Source organism: Pongo abelii, chromosome 20, assembly GCF_028885655.2.
Source record: "Pongo abelii isolate AG06213 chromosome 20, NHGRI_mPonAbe1-v2.0_pri, whole genome shotgun sequence".
Taxonomy (NCBI): domain Eukaryota; kingdom Metazoa; phylum Chordata; class Mammalia; order Primates; family Hominidae; genus Pongo; species Pongo abelii.
Window position 1 is genome coordinate 48,120,106 of NC_072005.2, and position 21,654 is coordinate 48,141,759.

At 52.3% G+C, this 21,654-nt stretch overlaps 2 protein-coding genes across 4 annotated transcripts in view; one reads left to right on the forward strand and one right to left on the reverse strand.

Moving 5' to 3' along the window:
• The window catches only part of LOC103888610 (CEA cell adhesion molecule 6), a 913,736-nt gene that overhangs the window by 448,889 nt on the left and 443,193 nt on the right, over positions 1–21,654 (forward strand). The window lies entirely within an intron of this gene.
• On the reverse strand, positions 90–21,636 carry DEDD2 (death effector domain containing 2). 3 transcript variants are annotated; one of them, XM_054540549.1, is made up of 5 exons: positions 21,537–21,636; positions 18,114–18,479; positions 16,577–16,696; positions 11,206–11,346; positions 90–1,339 (listed from the first exon to the last, which is right to left on the reverse strand). In XM_054540549.1, the coding sequence occupies exons 2-5, from the start codon at positions 18,439–18,441 to the stop codon at positions 948–950; spliced, it is 981 nt and encodes a 326-aa protein (XP_054396524.1). In that variant the 5' UTR covers positions 18,442–18,479; positions 21,537–21,636; the 3' UTR covers positions 90–947. The 3 variants fall into 3 exon arrangements, with proteins under 3 accessions (XP_054396524.1, XP_054396523.1, XP_009230944.2); XM_054540548.2 differs by having other exon boundaries at positions 19,771–21,593; XM_009232669.4 differs by lacking the exon at positions 21,537–21,636 and adding an exon at positions 19,087–19,676.

A 21,654-nucleotide genomic window follows, 5' to 3' on the forward strand; every position in this document is an offset into this window, starting at 1 on the left:
TGAGGCTGGCCTGGGCAACATAACAAGACCCTCAACTCTAAAAAAAAAATTTAAATTAAATAATAAATAAAGAGTCCTAGAGAGGCCGATGCCCACCTATGCCCTTTCCAGGGCAGTTTAATTGGTATCACTTGTAAAAGGTCTTTTCCATCACCCCCAAGGTCTTTTCCATCACCCCCAAAGCCTTTACATTCCAAGAAGGTGGCTGTTTACTGGTTTTGGCCCCATGTGCAACAGTAGGCCTTGGTGTGATGCTGCCACAACATTCCTGTGTGACACTCCAGGTGACAGTCCAAGTGCAAGTCTATGTTCAGCTCTGGGCAGCAGGGGGAAGGTGAGGAGAGTCAGGTCTGTAATTTGAAGCTGGGCAGGGCCCTGGCTGGCTGGAGATGTGTGGGCAAGGTGAGCAGGCCCCATGTGCACCCCAGCTCCAGTGCCCACTGGTGTGGCTGAAGCCCAGGTTGGGTGTGGTCAAATTAGAGGTCCTGAGAGAGAAGCCCTTAGGCCAAAGAAGTGTGTGCTGGGAAGCAGGCCAGGGCAGAGGCCCAGGGAAGATCTCAGCAGGGGCAGTGTGAGCATGAGCGAGTAGTGTGTGCACCTGTGAGAGTGCAGACAGCCCAAGATCAGAGATATAATGTGCAGGGGGGCCTTTGGTGAGTGTGTAGCTGTGCCCCTCCCTTCTGAGATAAAGGCCCAGCCCCCGCCTCCAGAGGCTAAGGGAGCACACCTGGGGGTAGGAGGAGTTTGGGAAGGAAACTCAGCTGGAAATGGTTTAGGCCTCAGAGCCCACATCCTGTGGGAGGGGCTGTCAAGGGGCCTGCTGTCCTGGTCCTGTCGCAGTCCTCAAAGATGCTAGAGTGACAGTCCTCTAGGGGTAGAGATGGTCGTCCTCCCAAGAGAAGTTGGCCCAGAGACTCGGAGGTGGGATCAATCCTGCCAGTCCTGGATCAGGAGGCCTCTGTCGGGCGCCGCCCCCCTTCCTCCTCCATCAGCAACAGGCGGCGCCGGCCAGCCTCATAGTCAGCCTCATCCACACTGACCAGCAGGCGAACAGCCTCCCGGCCCACAGCCTCTCGCAGGGCCTCAGTCAGGAACACGCCCCGCAGGGCCTGCAGCAGGGCGCCACTCAGGTAGTCGCCCCAGAAGGCGTCCAGATAGGAGAGCTCTGAGAACTTGATGTCACAAACCACGGAGCCCAGGTCCCTTGAGCGCAGCACTGCGGTGGCCTGCCCAAACACGTCCAGCTGCCGCGCCAGCGCCTGGGGCCGCCGGGATGCCACGCCCTGCTCCAAGGCTGGCCCATGCTCGCAGTACTCTGCTCGAACCCGGAGCCGGATGTCTGCAGGTGAAGGAGGGATTTGTCAGGGAGGGGGCCAACACTAGACACACTTATGGGGAACGCCACCCTTCCTCCCTCCAGCCTTCTCCCTCCACCCCCTTCCGGTAGCCACACCCTAGTCCTGACACAGCCTCCCCAGCTCTGTGGGGTTCCCTGACCAAGTACATCCTCCTCTTCTCCAGCCCCACCACCTCCTCACTGCTCCAACAAGCCTCTCCCCCGCCAGGGGTGCTCTTTCCCTGGATCTGCATAACACTTGCTCCCTCCCTTCCTGCAGGTCTTTGCTCAAAAGCCACCTTGCCAACAAGACCCACCTAGGCCAACCTATTTACAGCTGTAACCACCCACCCAGCCCTCTCCGCAGCATGCCAGGTCCCACACCCTGCTCCACTTTTGTCCAAGGCACTTATCACCTTCTAACCTCCTCTGTCAGTTACTATCTGCTCATCATCTGTCTCTACACTCAGCGTGGAGAGACAGATGACAGGAAGGAAGGGGTTTTTGTCTGTTTTGTTCACTTGTGTAACTGCGGCACATAGTAGGTGCTCAATATGTATTTGTGAAGAACTAATGCATGAACTAATGGACTTGCCTTTAGGCAACCAGCCTCACACCCTGCCCCCAAACAATGAGATTCACATGGTACCAACCACATCCCCATCCCTCCCATCCACCTGAGCCAGCACTGCGGAGGCGCAGGGTCCTGACCAGGCCCAGGAGGCTTGTGGCTGGACCTGCGCTGGCTCTACTGGGAGTCAGGTACTCTCTTGCCACAGAGCTGCTAAGATGATAGGTTGGAAACCCAGAGCTGCTGGGGGCCACTGTGCCAAGAGGAGAGAAGGAAGCCTACACAGGGCCAGCCCCGGAGAGAAAAAGATTCCTGAGGTCATCACATGAGCCCACGATCATAGCTGGATTTTCAGCTACACTCAACTCCCCTTTTTGCTGAAGCCAGTTTGAGTTGGTTTCTGTCACAACTCTCCCCACATCTGCGCAAATGAGGTGGCAGCTGTGTACAGGGGACAGGACACTGGACTTCTAAGGCTATCCTGTAATCATGAACTTCACATACCATCTCTCTTCCGGGATTTCTGAATTCCCACCCATCACTTGGGCTAGTGACAGTACCCCCTCTCTCTACAGACCCAATGAGGCTGTCCTGAGGATCAGCTGTGAGCCAGAAACAGCAGCAGCCAACACTTACAGAGTGCCGACTATCTGCTAGGCGCCAAGTGCTTGAATCACAGAAACTCATTTAACCTATAAATGACCCTGTGGGGACAGGTCCTATCATCACCCCCAACTTACAGATGAAAAAATGGAGGCCAAGAGAAGTGAAGTGACTCGCCCAAGGTCACACAGCCAGATAATGACAGTGCCTGACAAAGGTCATTTAACCTCCTATGTCCCTGAGAGTAGGCTCCTCAATCAATGAAGTGGATTCCCACACAGGAGCCTTCAGCAGTGTGACCTGTGACAAGTCACAACCTCTCTGAGCATGGGCTCCTGCCTAAACAAGGGGACAATTCCTACTGTGAGGAGCTGTTAAGAGGATTAAAAAGAGAGTAATGGATAGAAAGGAACAAGCTAGCACTGCACACAGTGTCCAAGGGGTGCTCCCGGAATGGCAGCCACCAACCCCTCTGACAGGCCAATTGCCTGACCCTTGGGGATGCAGTAGAATCAGCCCTGTGGGGCAGGGGCCACCTTCAGCCCACTTGACAGATGAGGAAACAAGGCTCTGGAAGGGAATGTCTCATGCTGTGGCTCCCTTCAACTTTCACAGACCATGTCAGCCACAGAGCAGAAAGGAGAATGAAGGGCCCTTGCTCCCCAAGACAGCTTCGCAGCCCTGCCCACTTCCTCCTCCCACCCCAAACCCTTCCTCTTTCTGGCTCTAGGGGAACCCCATCCTCTCCACTCAACGCCCAGGGAAGCCTGCCCAGCCTCAGCTCCCAGGCCCTCCCATGGCATTCAGGCCCAGCTGTCTCTATCTAGAGGACCAGATCCTTGACTGCATCCTTGACTCCAGTAAGCAACTGGCTGTGACCTCAATCAATGTGGGTGGGAGAGCAGGGGGCTGGGAGGAGCAGCACCTGTTCCAGGCCACCCAGGAGTGGTTGGCCACAGAGGCAGGGCCAGGTGGTGGAGTCCAACAGACCTTGAGGTGAGTCCCAGCTCTGCCACTCTCTAAGCTGTGGGGCCTTGGGCATGTGACCTTACCTCTCTGAGCCTGTTTCCCCATCTGAAACACAAACAAACAAGAGGTCCCTGCTGCACATTGAAGTCACAAGGATTAAATGAGGCAACTCATAAAATGCTTGCTCACAGCCCTATGACAAAGAAGGCTCCCAGAAACAGGAACTGTAATTTCGACACCCAACTCCCTACCCCCATGGCCCTCACCCAGGCCTTCATCTCTCTCTCACGGGTCCCTAAGCCAACCTCCTCCTTGGACTCCTCCAATTCCTGCCATGTCCCCCCATACCCTGCACTCCAGTCAGAAGAAAATGTTCCCAACATGAGCCTTACTTACAAAATGACCTGTCCACCTACTCCATCCAGAACATTTGCCAAAGCTCAGCTCATGGGACCCCCACATCCCACCCAGTTGAATCCTCTCTCAGCTCGTCCTTCTCCCCAGCATGGACCTCTGGTGTAAATTCTCAATCCACCCAGAGCTCCCACCATGTCAGAGTGGACAGGGACAGGGACAAGACCAGAGCAGATCTCCATGCCCCCATTCAATCTCTTATTCAACAGATATTTTATGAATGCCAGGCATGCTAGGGTGACACGAGGGCCTTGCCACAAGTGGGACGGGGAAGACATGTAACCCACAGTTAGGAAGCACTCCCCGCAAGCCAGGCTCTACTCAAGGGCTTTCCTCTCTCAGCCCACCTAATCCTCAGAGTACTTTCACTAGCCCCCCTTACAGATGAGCAAATCTTTCAGCAGACCACACTCCCACCTCTGAGCTGGAAAACATGATCATGGTGCACAGGGAAAAGAAAGAGAGGTGCCACCAGGCAACAGGAGAAGGCGAGGCTTCTCTGAGCCTCTGCTCCACCCTTAGCACCCAATCATGTGCTTTACCCCTACCCAAAATAATCACAACAGGTGACACCTGCATATAGCTTTTACTACAGGCTGGTACAGTACTACATACTTCACATCTGCTGACCCCTTTGATTGTCCCCACAACCTTATGAAGTGATGCTGTTATTATCCCTTTTCTGCAGATGGAGAAATTGAGGCACACAGGTTGAGTCACCTGCCTAAGGCCACCAGATAGGAAATGGCAGAGCTGGAATTTTACCTCAAGTGTATGGCTCCAGTGCTTGAGCTCTTAACTACCCCTATCCTGTTTACTACCTCACACAGAACCATACACATCAAATACACAACTAAAAGACATCCTGAGAGCCAGCAGAGAAAATTAGACAGGGCGAGTTATAGTTTAGATTGAAAGGATCAGAGAGGATCTCTCTAGGAAATGACATCTGAAGTAAAATGTGAAGGAGGACAAGTAGGTTTAGAAAGAAAAACAGGAGAGAAAAAAAGAATGGCATTCTCAGGAGAGATGAGCATTCATGGAAGTCCAGAGAGAAAATGAACTTCAGGCCTGCACAGGCTGAGGGGCCAGTGTGGCAGGAACGTGGAGGGGAGAAGGGCACTAAGGGAGAACGGGCAGCCAGGTCAGGGAGGCTGATCTCAATCCCAATCGCCAGCAGACTCAAGATTCTAGGGCCTCTGGAAGTGACCACATCTCTCTGCACCTTGGTGGCCTCCTGTGTAAAACAAGGCTCCCCCTAACACCTGCCCATGTGGGGCTACTGTGAGAATTCAAGGCTCAATGCAAGGAAAGAGGAGAGGCCAGAAAGGCCAGGCATGCAGAGAGGACAGGAGGCAGGACCTGCCGACTTAGGGGCGACTCCAGCTGTGCTGTGAAGTTGCAGGTGGGTAGAAACAGGGCCAGGGCAGCAGGCGGGGAAGGGTCACAAGTGGCTGTCCAGGATGGGAGCAGTAGACATGGAGAGAAGTGGAGGAACTGTCCAGTGTGGCCCTAAGCGGGAAGGCAGGAAGAGCACCCAGCACCATGTGTGCTGGACCGGGAGCTGGCTGCATCTTTTCCATTTTGGCAGCCGTGGGGAAAAGTTCCCTGTCCCTGGGAGGGTGGGGGGCAGGTGCCATGCCTTCCTAGAGAGGAGAGCTGCTCCTGCTTCCTGCACTCAGGTGGGCCCAGCACCCTCTTGTCCCCCACCCCCACCTCACCAGTCTCTTTTCTGGGGAAATGGGACATCAAGTGAAATGGGCTTCTCAGTGGGGGACCAGGGTGAAGTTTGAAGGAGCAGGCCCTGGGCTGGGTGTGTCTGGGAGCCCAGAGATGAATCTCACTCAAGTCTTCCCTCTAAGAGTTCCTAGTTGGGTGGTGATAAGGTTTGGATGTGTGTTCTCTCCAAATCTCATGTGGAAATGTGACTCCAACATTGTAGGTGGGACCTCATGGAAGGTGTTAGATCATGGGGCTGGGTCCCTCATGAATCCCGTGGTGATGAGTGAGTTCTTGCTCTGGTATTTCCTGTAAGAGCTGGTTAAGAGTGTGGCAGCTCCCCCACCCCCCACCTCTCATCATGTGACAAGCCTGCTCCCCTTAGCCTTCCACCACGAATGGAAGCTTCCGGAGGTCCTCAACAGAAGCAGAAGCTGGCACCATACTTCTTGTACAGCCTGCAGAACCGTGAGCCAAGTAAATCTCTTTTCTTTACAAATTACACAGTCTCAGGTATTTCTTTATAGCAACACAAAAATGAACAAACAAACATGGGCTGGGGAAGAAGAGGACCTGTGCTCCCACAACACTGGGAGATGCTTCCAGCCTTTCTGGAGAGAGGCAGCCAGTGTGCTTCAGTGGAGAGACCCCATCCCCACCCCGCCACCACACCAGGACCAGCACTAGCCCCCTCTGGACAATGGTGGGAACCCTCCCAGCATCTTGGCTTGCCTCCCTTGTCTCTTCTCTACAACAAAGCCAGCATCATCATGTCAAATGGAAAGTTTTTCAACTCCTACTGAATTGAGGCAATGAGGAGAAGCTGCCTCCAACTCGAGAGAGGGATAAGCAGCCATCACCTGCTTCCTGATGGAGGGGCACAACACACCCTCAGAAGTGGGATTGAGGAAAACAAAACATCAAACCAGAATCTGATCAAGCCTCTCCAGACCCCACTACCCATCTTCAGGAAATACAAAAGACAGGGTAGAACACACTGAATCAACCCTACTGCAGGATACAGTCAGCAAAATCCAGTCTTCGGGAAATGCTACAGGACAACTGCTTTAGAAAAATACAACGCAAGGCGGAGAAAGAGAGGTGGTAAGGGAAAGGAGAGACTTCAGAGAACCTACATTTATGAGACAACTGAAAATATGAGCACTGATCAGATATTTGATAGTAAGGAGTTACTAATCTTTTTTGGTGTGAAACCCTATTTTTATCTTTGGCCAGCCACAGTGGCTCACACCTGTAATCCCAACACTTTGGGAGGCCCAGGCGGGTGGATCACCTGAGGTCGGGAGTTCCAGACCAGCCTGACCAACATGGAGAAACCCTGTCTATTAAAAATACAAAATTAGCCGGGTGTGGTAGCACATGCCTGCAATTCTAGCTACTCAGGAGGCTGAGGCAGGAGAATCGCTTCAACCTGGGAGGCAGAGGTTGCGGTAAGCTGAGATCATGTCATTGCACTCCAGCCTGGGCAACAACAGCAAAACTCCATCTCAAAAAAAAAAAATCTCTTTTCAAGATACACGGTGAAACATCTACAGATGAGATCATAGGGCAACCAGAATTGACTCCAAAATCCTAATTATCCTAAGATGAGATCAGCCATGAGTTGACAATAGCTGAAGCTAGTCTATCCACTTTGGTATATTTTTCCACAGAAAAAATTGCAGGGGCCAGGCGGTGGCTCATGCCTGTAATCCCAGCACTTTGGGAGGCCAAGGCAGGTGAATCGCTTTGAGCTCAGGAGTTCGAGACCAGCCTGGGCAACAGGGCAAGACCCTGCCTCTAAAAAAACACACAGAAATTAGCCAGGCACCCTGGATCACGCTTGTAGTTCCAGCTACTCAGGAGGCTGAGGCTGGAGAATCACTTGACCTGGGAAGTGGAGGCTGCAGTGAGCTGAGACTGCATCACTGTGCTCCAGCCTGGGCGACGGAGACTCTGTCTCATAATTAAAAAAAAAAAAAAAAAAAAAAAATTGCAGGGGAGAAGCAAAGCTGACCCTGCCATTCAAATCCTCCAACTGCTTTCCATAATTTAAAAAAAAAATGCAAAGCCCAGGCCCTGCAGGATCTGCCCAGGTTCCCTCTCCCGCCCTCACCTCCTAGGGGTCTCCACCCTACTCCTCCATTCCTGCCAGTTTCCTTGCCATCCTCCACGCTGCCCTTGAGCACTGGCACATCCCACTTGGGCCTGTGCTCCCGCTGTCCTCTCCATCGGGAACACCCTTCCCCTGACATCTGAAATCTCTCTCTTGGCTTTCTCCCGCCACAGCACAAGCTCAATGAGGGCAGGGTCTCCCACCCTGGCTGACCTAGCATATAGTAAATACCCTATAAATACATATGGAATAAACAAATAAACCCAAGTTTCAGCTGAGCTCTGCCCCCTGCCACTCAGACTAGTGACCGCCTTTCCCTGAGCATGCCTCTTCCTTTGCAAGATGTCATCCCACCTCAATGGCTGTCTTGAGAATTCAGGGCCAAGTGAGTAGTGCCCACCACAGATCCTGAGAGGCACATGGTCACTCAGATGTCCTGTGTCCAAGCCTAGGACCACCAAGTTGCCCTTCCTCACTGTCTCAGGCAGTCGAGAGTTTGTCTAGTTCTATCCCTCAATGGAGGGCAGCCGGCTGGGGGTCACAGGTATCACAGGTGAGGAGGGGTCAAGAATAGCAGGCCTCTTCTTCAATCAGGCCTCCTTCCACCTCTGGCATTCGGCTTCTCTAAAAGTAAGCCATCCCATTTTTCAGAGGGAAAAACAGGAGCCCAGATGGGAAAAGCCTCACTCCAGCCCCACCCTGCCTGGTGAGTCAGCAGTCAGACCTGCTCACCCATCTCCCATCAAGACCTAGCCAAGCCCTGGTTAACAACCTCCTCGCCTCGGGAAAGAGACCTGAAGCCTCCCTTGGCCTGTCTTCCTTGAGGCAATGACTCCCTCACCTGCCCAGCCAGCCTGGTGGCTCTGGGAATTACTGGCTGATTCGAGGGGGAGTCACCACCAGACAACCACCCCCTCAAACCCTGCCCCGCAAGCCCACATAGCTGCCTGAGGACCCAGGGCTGGCTCTCCAGGTCTGTTCCTTCTGACAGCACCCAGCACAGGTATCTGCTGCCTCATCTACAAAGCAGGCATGATGCCCACTCCCTGGAGGGCCATTATGGGCACTAGGAGGGGGCAGGTGTGCGTGCTTTGTGGGCTGGAGAAAGCTCTACAGATGGCAGAAGGAAGCACCCCCAGGCCAAGGTCTCCTGGGACGGGACATGCCAGCATCTCACCAGCTCCAACTTGGTTTTCTGACCTCCAGCTTCCACACTGGCCTCCTCCACTGAACCCTTCCACTCCCCCCAGGTGCCTCCTCCCCTCCCTCAGCAGCCTCAGCCCTTTGCAGGGGCTCGGCACCACCCCTGGCCTCATGTTTCATTAGGGCACTTGTCACTAGCTGATGCCATCTGCTACGCTGGCTTACTTTCGAGTTATCTGTCTTGCCCACTATAACATAAACTCCTGGAGGCGGAGGACTTTCTTCACTTGGTCCAATTCTGTGCCCTCCGTGCCTGGAACAGTGCTTGGCATAGAGATGATCCTCACTAATAAAAACTGGATGAAGGAATTAACAAACCCTTCCATGGCTCCCCCACCCACCACCCCCTGGAATAAAATCCAAACCTTCAAGGCCCCCCGCCTGCCTCATCTCCCCCGGCTCCCACCCACAAAGCCTCTGCTCCAGACAGACTCAGCCCTGACCACATCCAGCTGGGGACACTGCACACGAGTCACTCTGCCAGGATCACCCTTCCCAGCTCCTCTTCCAGCTTCCTTGAGCTTGTTCTAGACATGGCACCTCCACAAGGAAACTGGGGCTGGCCAGGAGACTCCCTGCACACCCCAGAGCCCCTGCACTCACAATACCCGTGCCACCTGTCACACCAGCCTGGCTGCCACTTCCCTCATCTGTCTTCCCTGCAGCCTGAGAGCTCGAAGACCATATCTGATCCCTTCTGTGTTTCCCAAGCTTGCCCACCTAGAGAAAGGAGTACTACAGTTGAGGGGGTGCTCATTGCTGTGTCCTCCCCACATGACCAAGTGGAATTTCTCAAGAGCAAGGTCAAAGTAGTCTCACAGCAGAGTCCCCAACCCACCCAACCCACCATGTCCACAGTCAGCCCTATGACCAGTGTCCTTCCTTATTTCCTAGGTCACTTCTCCTCACCCTCTCCAACATGACCCCCAGGCCAGACCTCTGCCTAGTCCTTCTCCATAGACCTCACAGCCTCTTCAAGCGATTAATTTAATCTACTTAACACACGCCTAGCAGAGCACCTACTAGAAGCCCAGTGCATCCTAAACGCTTTGAAAACCCTAACTTGCTTATTAACTGATTTTCCAGATGGAGTTAGAGTTCCCTGAAGAGGTATCACATCACGTCACCCTCCTGCTCAAAACCCATTGACAGTGCCTGGCGCATGGAATAAAATCCAAACTGTCATCCCTGCCGTGGCCCGCGAGGCCCAGCTGCTCTGGCCCCAGCCTGGCTCCTCCACCTGCTCCCACCCTCTCTTGGTGGCACTTATCATTGTCTAAAATGATCTTCAGTTTCACTGGTCACCTGACTAGGTCAGCTCCACAAGAGCAGGGAACCTCGCTGCAGCACTCCTGCCCCAGGCACACTGCACAGCAACAGTGAGAACAACAAACCCTCGTACAGCATGTGCCGGGTTGGGCACTGCTCCAGGCATACTGTGGGTAAATTTGTTTTCTCACAACATCCAAACAGGGAGGTGATTATCAGCCTCACTTTACAGATGTGGAAACTGAGGTGGATGGCTGGGTGCGGTGGCTCACGCCTGTAATCCCAGAACTTTGGAAGGCTGAGGTGGGTGGATCACTTGAGGTCAGGAGTTCAAGACCAGCCTGGCCAACATGGTGAAACCCATCTCTACTAACTAAAAATACAAAAATTAGCTGGGCGTGGCAGTGGGTGCCAGTAATCCCAGCTACTTGGGAGGCTGAGGCAGGAGAACTGCTTGAACCCGGGAGGCGGAGGTTGCAGTAAGCCGAGATCACACCGCTGCACTCCAGCCTGGAAGACAGAGGGAGATAGCGTCTCAAAAAAAAAAAAAAAAAGAAAGAAAAGGAAAAAAACAAAACTGAGGCAGAGAGGTTCAATTACTGGCCTGAGGTCGGACAACTTATTTAAGTGCCAAGACCAGGATGTAAATCAGGCAGCCTGATCCAGGATCGTTGTTTTTTTACCCCGTGATATGCTGCCACTGCACAAGAAATGTCTGAAAAAATAAACCCCGGCAGATGTTTGCTGAATACACAAATGAAACTAGGGCAGGGGGTTGTCAGGAAAGGCTTCCTGAAGGAGGTGGCACAAGATCTGATCCTTCAACGATGGACAAGATGTAGACAGGCAAGATAGTGAGATAAAGGACAAGAATTCCACTGTGGTGAATGAGAGCTGACACCCATCTGACAAGTGTGTCACATCCCCCAGAAAAATGCTCATTTCTCCCACCCTCTGAACCCGCCCGGGGCACTCTACATGCATTGCCAAGGCCTAGACACCTACCACAGGTCACTTTGCCTTCAGAGGAAGGTCTGGCGGGCTCTGGCTGCTGCTGGGGTGCGGCTGGGGCCCCTCTCCGCCGCCGTCTCGCACCACCACTGGGCCGGCCCCGACTCCGTCGCTGCCGCTTGGTTGGGGCGGAGCCTGAGGAGAAAAAAATGGGGCAAGTTGAGGACCAGGATGACAGCTAGAGTGCCCAGGTGTATGCCTGGAAAAGAACTCAAGGTGTTCTTGGTGCTGAGACCCTGAGTGAGCCACTCTGCCTCCCTTCTTCAGTGGCCCTGTCTAAAAGATGAAGAGTACCATCTAGCATCATCTAGAAGGGCAGATGAGTACACCCCACCACGTTGTAGCAGGCCCACTCCAGGTGTGATGTGACCCTAGAGAAATCCCTGCACACTTACACCAGGAGACAAATATGACAACCGCCACCAGGGCATTGTTTATCATGATGAAAACCTGAGAACAACATATCTGGCAAGAAGAAACAGGAATATAGGGAGATCTCCAGGATAGACTGTTTAAGGAAATAAAGCAAAATAACAAAGTAAGTGTCTACAGTGTACTGTACTTTGCATAAGGAGGGAAATTAAGATTATATATATTTGCAAAATGAAACACTAGAAGCACAGACTAGAAATGAATGAATTGGGGGTGAGGGGCGCCCAACAGTAGAGATGACATGTCTAAAAACACTTTTCATACTTTTTTTTTTTTTTTTGAGACCGAGTTTCGCTCTTGTTGCCCAGGCTGGAGTGCAATGACACAATCTTGGCTCACTGCAATCTCCGTCTCCCGGGTTCAAGCAATTCTCCTGCCTCAGGTTCCCAAGTAACTGGGATTACAGGTGTCTGCTGCGACAACCGGCTGATTTTTTGTATTTTAAATAGAGATGGGTTTCACCATGTTGGCCAGGCTGGTCTCGAACTCCTGACCTCAAGTGATCCACCCACCTCGGCGTCCCAAATTACTGGGATTATGGGCATTGAGTCACCAAGCCCGGTCCCACACTTTAGTTTTGACTTTTGACTCATGTAACTGATTTACACACTTAAAAAGTTAAAAAGAAATAAACCATAAAATTAACACAAATAGGCCACACACGGTGTGGCTCCCACCTACAATCCCAGCACTTTTGGAAGGCCGAGGTGGGTGGATCACTTGAGATCAGGAGTTCGAGACCAGTTTGACCAACATGGTGAAACCCTGTCTCTACTAAAAATACAAAAATCAGCCGGGCGCGGTGGCTCCTACCTGTAATCCCAGCTACTGGGGAAGCTGAGGCAGGAGAATCGCTTGAACCCAGGAGCTGGAGGCTGCAGTGAGCCAAGATTGTGCCACTGCACTCCAGCCCAGGTGACAGTGTGAGACCCTGTCTCAAAAAAATAAAATAAATAAAATAAACACAAACAGAAGAAAATGAACCTGGTCAGATGTTGTGGTTCATGTCTGTAATCCAAGCCTACAGCCTAGGAGTTCAAGACCAACCTGGAACCTGGGCAACATGGAAAAACCTGTCTCTATTAAAAAAAAAAAAAAAAATTAGCCGGATGTGGTGGCACGTGCCTGTAGTCCCAGCTACTTGGGAGGCTGAGGTGGGAGGACTGCTTGAGCCCAGGAGATCTAGGCTGCAGTAAGCAGTGTTTGCGCCACTGGACTCCAGCCTGGGAAACAGAGCTAGACCCTCGAAGGGAGAAGGGAGAAGAGAAGGAAGGAAGGGAGGGAGGGAGGGAGGGAGGGGATTGTATTTATAATTGGTAACAGGAATACTCAGATGAAAGAATTATTCAAGTAACTTGAAGAACGTTCTGACTGTAAAATCTCAATGGGATATGCTCAGAGAACAAGAAACACAAATAAAATCTATGTTTCATTCACTAGATACAGTCAGCAGTTGTACCGACTTTGTTATTTTGATGCTATTTAATTACTGTTGTAAAATAAATCAAATAAATCCACATCTCAATGTTATTAAGAGGAAAGACTTTTAGTATAAAAAAGTCTGGCTGGGGCCGGGTGCAGTGGCTCACACCTGTAATCCCACCACTTTGGGAGGCCGAGGCGGGTGGATCACCTGAAGTCGGGAGTTCGAGACTAGCCTGACCAACATGGAGAAACCCTGTCGCCACCAAAAATACAAAATTAGTCGGGCGTGGTGGCACATGCCTGTAATCCCAGCTACTCAGGAGGCTGAGGCAAGAGAATCGCTTGAACCCGGGAGGCGGAGGTTGCAGTGAGCCGAGATTGTGCCATTGCACTCCAGCCTGGGCAACAAGAGTGAAACTCTTTCTCAAAAAAAAAAATAATAATAATAAATAAATAAATAAATTTAAAAGTCTGGCTGGGAGCAGTGGCTCACACCTATAATCCCAGCACTTTGGGAGGCCGAGGCAGGCAGGTCACCTGAGGTCAGGAGTTCGAGACTAGCCTGGCCAACATGGTGAAACTGCGTCCCTACTAAAAATACAAAAATTAGCTGGGTATGGTGGTGTGTACCTGTAGTCCCTGCTACTCAGGAGGCTGAGGCAGGAGGATCGCTTGAACCTGGGAGGCAGAGGTTGCAGTGAGCTGAGATGGCGCCACTGTACTCCAGCCTGGATGACAGAGTGAGACTCCATCTCAAAAAAAAGTATTTGTAATGTTTTTGTTTCTTTCTTTAGAGTGGAGGTCTCGTTCTGTTGCCCAGGCTGGAGTCCAGTGGCATGCCACCACACCCGGCTTGTTTTTTTTTCTCTGAGACAGGGTCTTGTTCTGTCACCCAAACTGGAGTGCAGTGGCGTGATCTCAGCTCACTGCAACCTCCACCTTCCCAACTCAAGCAATCCTCCTACCTCAGCCTCCTGAATAGCTGGGACTACACGCGCACATCACCATGCCAGGCTAATTTTTGTATTTTTTATAGAGACAGGGTTTTGCCATGTTGCCCAGGCTGGTCTCAAACGCCTGGGCTGAAGCAGTCCACCCGCCTTAGCCTCCCAAACTGCTGGGGCTACAGGTGTGAGCCACTGTACCCGGCTAGGTTTTTTATCTTTTTAGACACAGGGTCTTACTATATTGCCCAGGCTGATCTCGAACTCCTGGCCTCAGGCAATCCTCCTGCCTCAGCCACACAAAGCACTAAGATTACAGGCATGAGCCACCAAACATGGCTATAATGTTAATCTTAAATTTAAAATACTAACAGAAACTTTTTGAAAAGTCAAGTCTCTAGCACTGTTCACTGAAAGAACCTAGAAACAATATACACACTCAGCACCCAGGTTTTGGTCTCTAAATACCACAGCTTCCTTGAAAAACAGCTGATTCTAGGGTGTGGAAGGGAAAGTTCAAAGTCAGCCCAGGACATCTTGCAGTGCCACAAAGCAGGAAGCACACAAAGAATGATACAAACACATGAAGAAGACACAAGAGGCTAGCCAGTTGGAACTGCAGGAAGACTGACTGACTGTAACAAGTCAGTAAATAGTGTATGGGTCTATAGTGACACTCAAAGTCAAAGGGGCATTGGGGGAATACCTCTTGAAAGAGAAAGAAAAAAGAAAAAGAATTAGAAAAATCACCATTTTGCAAACACCAATGTGATAACTGGTTCAGGCAAAGCTCATAAATGTGAAACCCACTGAGTAAATGGCTATTAGGGAACAGGACATGCCAAGTATCACCCCACAGACTGTTTACTAACCATGAGAACTAAATGTCCCTTCACAATGGACAAGTATGGCAGATATCCCCTTAACCAAGTGACCAAACTTTCCCACATTGGAAAAGCCAGGCCGTACATGCCTGGGGATGTACTCCAATATGAACTAGATGGCAGCAACCAAGGATTATTCCTGCTAAAGACGTATAAACTGAATCTAACCAAGCCTCAGACACAATTCCCATTTAACAAGAAATGTAAGGGAAAGAGGGAAGAGTTAAATAACTCCATCAGGAAAAAAACAGACAGATAAAGAAACAATCAGGATATTCTACAAAACAACTGGCCTGCTAGGGTGAATAAATCAATGTTACAGGAAAAAGAAAAAGGTATGGGGTGTAGGGGCAGTTTCTGTGCTATGGCAGGAGACATAACAACTGAATGCATACCAACTCAACTATGAATAGATTCTGAACGGTCCCACAGTCTGGGGATTTTTGAAAATGGACCATTAGAATATCAGAGAATTCGTGTTTATTTTCTTAGGTATAATAGTCTTAAAGTGGTACAGGTGAATATCTTCATTCTCCATGGATGCCTAATTTAGGGGTAAAGCATCCTGATGTCTGTAATTTACTTTCAAAGGGTTCAACAAAAAATCCAGAATTACGTATACACATAAAGCAAAAGTAGCAAAATCTTAACAATTATTGAACCTAAGTGGAAGATATTAACTGTACTAATCTTTCAATTTCTATGTTTGAAATTTCACATAATTAAAAAAAAGAGGGGTGGCCAGGGCGCGGTGGCTCAAGCCTGTAATCTCAACACTTTCGGAGGCCCAGGTGGGCAGATCTCGAGGCCAGGAGTTCGAGACCAGCTTGGGCAACATGGTGAAACCTCATCTCTACTAAAAATACAAAAAAATTAGCCAGGCATAGTGTCATCCGCCTGTAGTTCCAGCTACTTGGGAGGCTGAGGCAGGAGAATTGCTTAAATCTGGGTGGCAGAGGTTGCAGTGAGCCAAGATCGCACCACTGCACCCCAGCCTGAGTGACAGAGTGAGATTCTGCCTCAAAACAACTACTAGAGGTGGCTGGGCATGATGGCTTATGCCTGTAATCCAGCACTTTGGGAGGCTGAGGTGGGAGGACTGCTTGAGGCTAGGAGTTCAAGACCAGCCTGAACCACAAGGGGGACACCACACCTCTATAAAGGATGAAAAAATTAGCCAGGCATGGTGGCATGCCCCTGTAGTTCTAGCTACTTGAGAGGCTGAGGTGGAAGAACAGCTTGAGCGCAGGAGTTCAAGGCCGCAAAGAGTTATGATTTTGCCACTGCACTCCAGCCTGGGTGACAGACCAAGCCCCTATCTTGAAAAAACAAAACAGAAAAAAACAAAAACTGGGGGTGGTGAAAATAAGTAAGTTAATTGGGGCATGGCAATTAAAATAATACAATTAGAGATACTCAGCATGAATAAATCTCAGACACATCTAACAAAGACAGCCAGGTGCAGAGTAATACCCACAATGTAATACCATTTAAACGAAACAAGAAACTATGTGCAACGATTCTGTATGTTGCTTCAGAACAGAGTATCTGTAGCAATAAACACACACACACACACACAGTGAAAATGAGACAGAATAACCCCTCAGGCCCCTTCTTTGATGAGCACAGTTCATAAGGAAAAGAGGGATGCTGCCATTACACCCATCCAGCTGGGCTCACCTGTCTCCCACTGACCCTGCTGAGAATTTGCAGAACTGCTTGACTGCCGACGGCGACGGCAGCTACCCTCTGTCCTCTTTGAAGAGCTGGAGGTGCCATAGCTATAGCGTTCTGGAGACACTGGAGGAAGAGAAGAACAGAAAGAAGCATTCAGCCTCCTGGCCGTAATTCCCACCCCTGAAAGAATGCCTGCACCACGAGGTGCCTAAGTTCCCCAGAAGTCAGAGCCCAAATACCCACTCATTCTCAAACACCTCCTGCAGAGGTTGCTCAGATGCCTCCTAAGAGAACTCATCACGACTTGGGGCAATCTAACCCACGTCTATGGCAGCTCAAACTGTCAAGGTTATTCTGTTGATAGTCATGGTAAGGGTCCCTGTAATGGCCCTTTGCCCTGGCATCAACTGCCCCCAGCTCTCCCCAAGGAGTAAGCAGGCCTCTGTGCAGTCTCCCCAAATCTTCTCTTCTAGAGCGTGATCTTCAGACACAGATATCCAAAAATGCTGTCAGCTCTTCCCTAGAGCTGTCCTTCTCCTGCTTATCTAAATTTTGTGGGCTTACTCTGGGCCAGGGAAGGCCATAATCCCCCCTCCCCAAACTAGCCACTGCCCCTTTCGTAACCCAGACAAAAGCTTGATCTATGCATGCACAGGGCTACTGGCAGCCTGAACCCCTCCCAGCTTCTCACCTCAAGACTGCTATCCTCCAGGGGCACTTCCTTCACAAGGATTAAGGGCATCAACTCTGGGGACAAGTTGGCTGGGTTTGAATCCTGGCTCCCACACTTCCCAGCTACGTTCTCTGCAAGCCCCTTAATGACATAACTTCTTACCTCCCTCTCTTCCCTAGCTTGGGTCCCCTCTGCTCCTGCCACACTGGCCTCTGATGATGCCAAACTCATTCCCACCTCAGGCCTTGGATGCTCCCTGGGATTTTCTCCCCTGGGGTCTATGCATGGCTGGCAGTGCAGCCTCAGGGCAAAACCTCCCTTCACCTTGCTGCTCTCCTGACTCTCTCTATTCCATTACTTTTAGTCTTCCTACAACAGCGTCTAAAAATAAGTTCTCTTATTATCTGATTGCCCCACTAAACTTAAACTTCATGAAACAAACACCTTGTCAGCTCCATCATCCTGTATCCCCTAGGCCCAACAAACAGGATTGTTATTATACGTGCAAACTGCTTAACTTCTCTGAACTGATTTTCCTGGTTACAGTGAAGACAGTAACAGGACTTCCTTGTGGGATTACTGGGAGACTATAAGGCACTAGTTCATATGAAGGGCTGACAGCTGTGCCTGGCATGAAACAAGCCCTCCGTAAACAGTGGCCAAAATCATCATCACTGATGTGGCCAAATTCCCAAAGCCATGCTTTCTTCCTCTTATGTTGCTCATTGATACTGTGGAAAGAGAGAGTAGTAGAATGGGACATAAGCTGCCTGGTATGGCACTGTCCGTATCAGGGCACCAGGGAGGCCCAGCGGGAGCCAGGCCCTTTCCTCCCAGGAAGTATGACACCCTCCCATTCAACCGTACCTGGCCGGCGCCGCTTGCGCGCCAGGTGCGGCAGCAGGTCGTGGCGGGCCAGCACGCGCAGGAGTTGCCCCAGCAGCCGCAGGTTGCTCTCGTCGCACTGCCCGCGGCGCTCCAGCTCCAGCAGGAGCTCTAGGCCGCTGCGGGCCCGGGCTAAGCCTCCGGCGGCGCCAGGAGCCTCATCCAGCAGAAAGGCCAGGAGCTCCAGCTCGCATTCGGTCAGTTGCCCGCCCACCACCTCGAACATACGGTGAAGCGACAGCATCCCGTAGTAGTCCAGGCACTCATCCTCCTCCCAGCACGGGGCCGGGGTCGACCCGGATAGCGCCATTCCCGGGGGAGGGAGGCGGAACAAGCTCAGAACCCGGCCTAGAACCCACACAGCGGGGAGGGGGCAGTGGTCAGCGACGCGGAGGCCCGAAACCCACACCGCCAGCGCGTCTCCCCCGCCCAGTCGCGCCGGGCAGGGCCGCTCCCGCACCCCCAACCGCCTCGGCCTCCCCCTCTCCCGGGAGGGAATGGTCCCGCCCGAGGTCCCCTAAGAACAGGTCGGGACGCCAGAGCCCGCTCGGCTTCTGCCCCCCCGGCTTCTGCCCCCCCCGCCCCCCCGGTGCTACGTTCGGAGCTCGCCTCCGGACCTGACCAAACGTTGCGGCCCAAACAAGCCTCGGGGCCCACCCCGGGGCTCCCTGCTGACTGCCCCTGACTCCGGGTAGGACTGCCCAGACGAGCCCCTTTGCTCCGTCCAGTGGTACCGTCTGATGAGTCCCCTGGCTCTACGCAAGTGGCACCGCCCAAAAGTGACCCTCTGCCCCCTCCACAGAGGAGCGACCCAGGCAGCCCCTTTGCTCCACACAGGTGGTACCGTCCGAACCCGACCCCCTCGCCCTGCAAGGGCGGCCCCGCTCGCTCCCCAGAGCCCAGGTGGTCCTGTCTACCCGCCACCAGTCACCATTAGGCCTCTCTGGATCCTCACCAGATTCTGGCGTCCGGTGACTCCCGGGCGACGGCCGCAGCCACTTGTTTTGGATCTTTCTGGCACCTTCTCTATTATTACGCCTGCGTCACCTCGCCCCTCCTCCTTCCCCCAACTCGCGCAGGTGCGACCGCCACGCCCCTTCGGCGCATGCGCAGAAAGAGGCCTCCAAGCCCCGCCCTTCCTGGGCCGCTAAGACTTGCCCCCAACCAAAGCGTCTTGGTTCGCGAGTGCTGCGCTTGCGCAGAGCGAGAGCACGCCGCCTCTGGGGCTGTATCTGGTACCCGGTTCCAGGTCCCTACTTCCCGCCCGTGACTCAAGCCTCCGGGGCCATGTAGCGCCACGTCACGAGTAGTTGTAACTACTCATCTCATAAACTACAGCCCCCTCCTGATCACGAGCTAGACGCCCACATCACCACTGCCCCTAGTTGCCCGTGGCAAAGTAACACAATCACTACTTTCCCGTCTCCCAGTAACTCCTAGGCCTTATATGATCTGGTTCTGGGCACTCCTCCATTAGATTGTCCCTCGCTTCTAGTGACAACCAGGGATCTACATCTCAACTGTGCTGTCTCATGATCCCAAATGGAAATCCTGCCCCCCCACCACCACCCCCGCAGTCTGTAAGTTCCTTCCCCTGATCAAAACCAGAACTCCCTCGTCTCATGTTCAGGACGGATACCTCCTTCCAAGCGGCAGCAGAACCCTCCATTCCGACTGTGTACATCTCGATGGCGTCCATCACGACCCCCATCACAGTCAGACGTCTCCACCCAGAGCCAAAACGGCCCCTCCGTAACCCCTTCCAATCTCTGCCCTCCAGGGTCGCCCAGATGCCCGCTCCCTAACTTGTAACTAGAGAGGGTCTGTCAGGGAGCCTAGGCTGTGGTGTATGCGTGTCCCCTTACCGCGGGGCCTCGGGTGTGACGGTCGCCACGCCCCCCACTTTGGTGACTCAAGGTCAGGACCTGCATGTACTTGAGACAAGTCCCCTCCCTGGATCTGTTCCCACCCCCGCAATTAACTCCTCTTGGGAGTCCTCTTGGAGATCTGGGTCCTTCCTAGCACTGGCCCAGTACTGGCTCTGCCTGAGCTGTAGCAGTGAATTCAAAAGAATCGGCTGGGCGCGGTAGCTCACGTCTGTAATCCCAGCACTTTGAGAGGCCGAGGTGGGCGGATCACACGAGGCCAGGAGTTCGAGACCAGCTTGGCCAACATGGTGAAACCCTGCCTGTTCTTAGCCGGACGTGGTGGCACGCGCCTGAAATCCCAACTACTTGGGAGGCTGAGACAAGAGAATCTCTTGGACCAGGGAGCAGTGAGCAGAGATAGTGCCACTGCATTCCAGCCTGGGCCACAGGGCGAGACTTTGTCTCAAGAAATAAACAAACACCGGGTGCGGTGGCTCACGCCTGTAATCCCACCACTTTGGGAGGCCGAGGTGGGCGGATCACCTGAGGTCGGGAGTTCGAGACCAGTCTGACCAACATGGAGAAACCCCATCTCTACTAAAAATACAAAATTAGCCAGGCGTGGTGACGCATGCCTGTAATCCCAGCTACTCGGGAGGCTGACGCAGGAGAATCGCTTGAACCCTGGAGGCGGAGGTTGCCGTGAGCCGAGATCGCGCCATTGCACTCCAGTCTGGGCAACAACAGCAAAACTCTGTCTCAAACAAACAAACAAACAAACAAGACCGGACGCGGTGGTTCACGCCTGTAATCCCAGCACTTTGGGAGGCCGAGACGGGTTGATCACCTGAGATCAGGAGTTCGAGAGCAGCCTGACCAATATGGCAAAAACTCGTCTCTACTAAAAATACAAACATTAGCCAGGGGTGGTGGTGGGCACCTGTAATCCCAACTACTCGGGAGGCTGAGGCAGGAGAATCGGTTGAACCCGGGAGTCGGAGGTTGCAGTGAGCCAAGATCGTGCCACTGCACTCCAGTCTGGGCGACAGAGCGAGACTCCGTCTCAAACAAACAAACCAACCCCCCAAGAAATCCCTTCCCCTCTCCGGGCCTCAGTTTCCCTACTTGTGAAACAAATGGATGGCAATGGTAAGCTACGGAAGCATAGTCCTGGGCTAAACTCACAAGGGCGCCTGGTAAGTGACTATCATTAAATCAAACGAAGAGTAGGAAGAATAGGAAAGCAATTTAACAAACTGTGAAGGATTCTGTCTTGCTAAGTGGGTTGTAGTGGGCGCCTACAGTGTATGAGCGCTGTGCATGTGTGATATCATCCAATCCCCTAAACAACCTTTGAGGTGGCTGTGACTCAAGCTCACTTCACACCAGTAAAACAGAGGCCCGGAGAGGAGAATAACTCCAAGTGTGTCGGGCTCTAAAGCTGTACTCTCAGAAATGCTCCGTCTCTTCAGCTTTGAAATGACATCTCTGTCAAGGTCTCCCGCCGCCCAGTTCACTCCATGGGCCCAACGCTCACCAAAGGTTGCCCGAGTTTCCCTACAGAACTTGCCGACGCTTAGCCTGGGAGCGAACCAGAGAACTGCGCAGGCGCGTCTCCTCGCCCTGAGCCCCGCCCACAGGGCGCAGATGTGTGC

What these genes read in the sequence shown, in the direction of transcription:
- DEDD2 (XM_054540549.1), bottom strand. Translation starts at nt 18,441, where the DNA reads ATGGCGCTATCCGGGTCGACCCCGGCCCCGTGCTGGGAGGAGGATGAG. An exon ending in GCAGGGTCAGTGGGAGACAG is followed by an intron (nt 11,347 to 16,576) that starts GTGAGCCCAGCT and finishes TTTTCTCCTCAG; the next exon opens with GCTCCGCCCCAACCAAGCGG. An exon ending in TGAAGGCAAAGTGACCTGTG is followed by an intron (nt 1,340 to 11,205) that starts GTAGGTGTCTAG and finishes CTTCACCTGCAG; the next exon opens with ACATCCGGCTCCGGGTTCGA.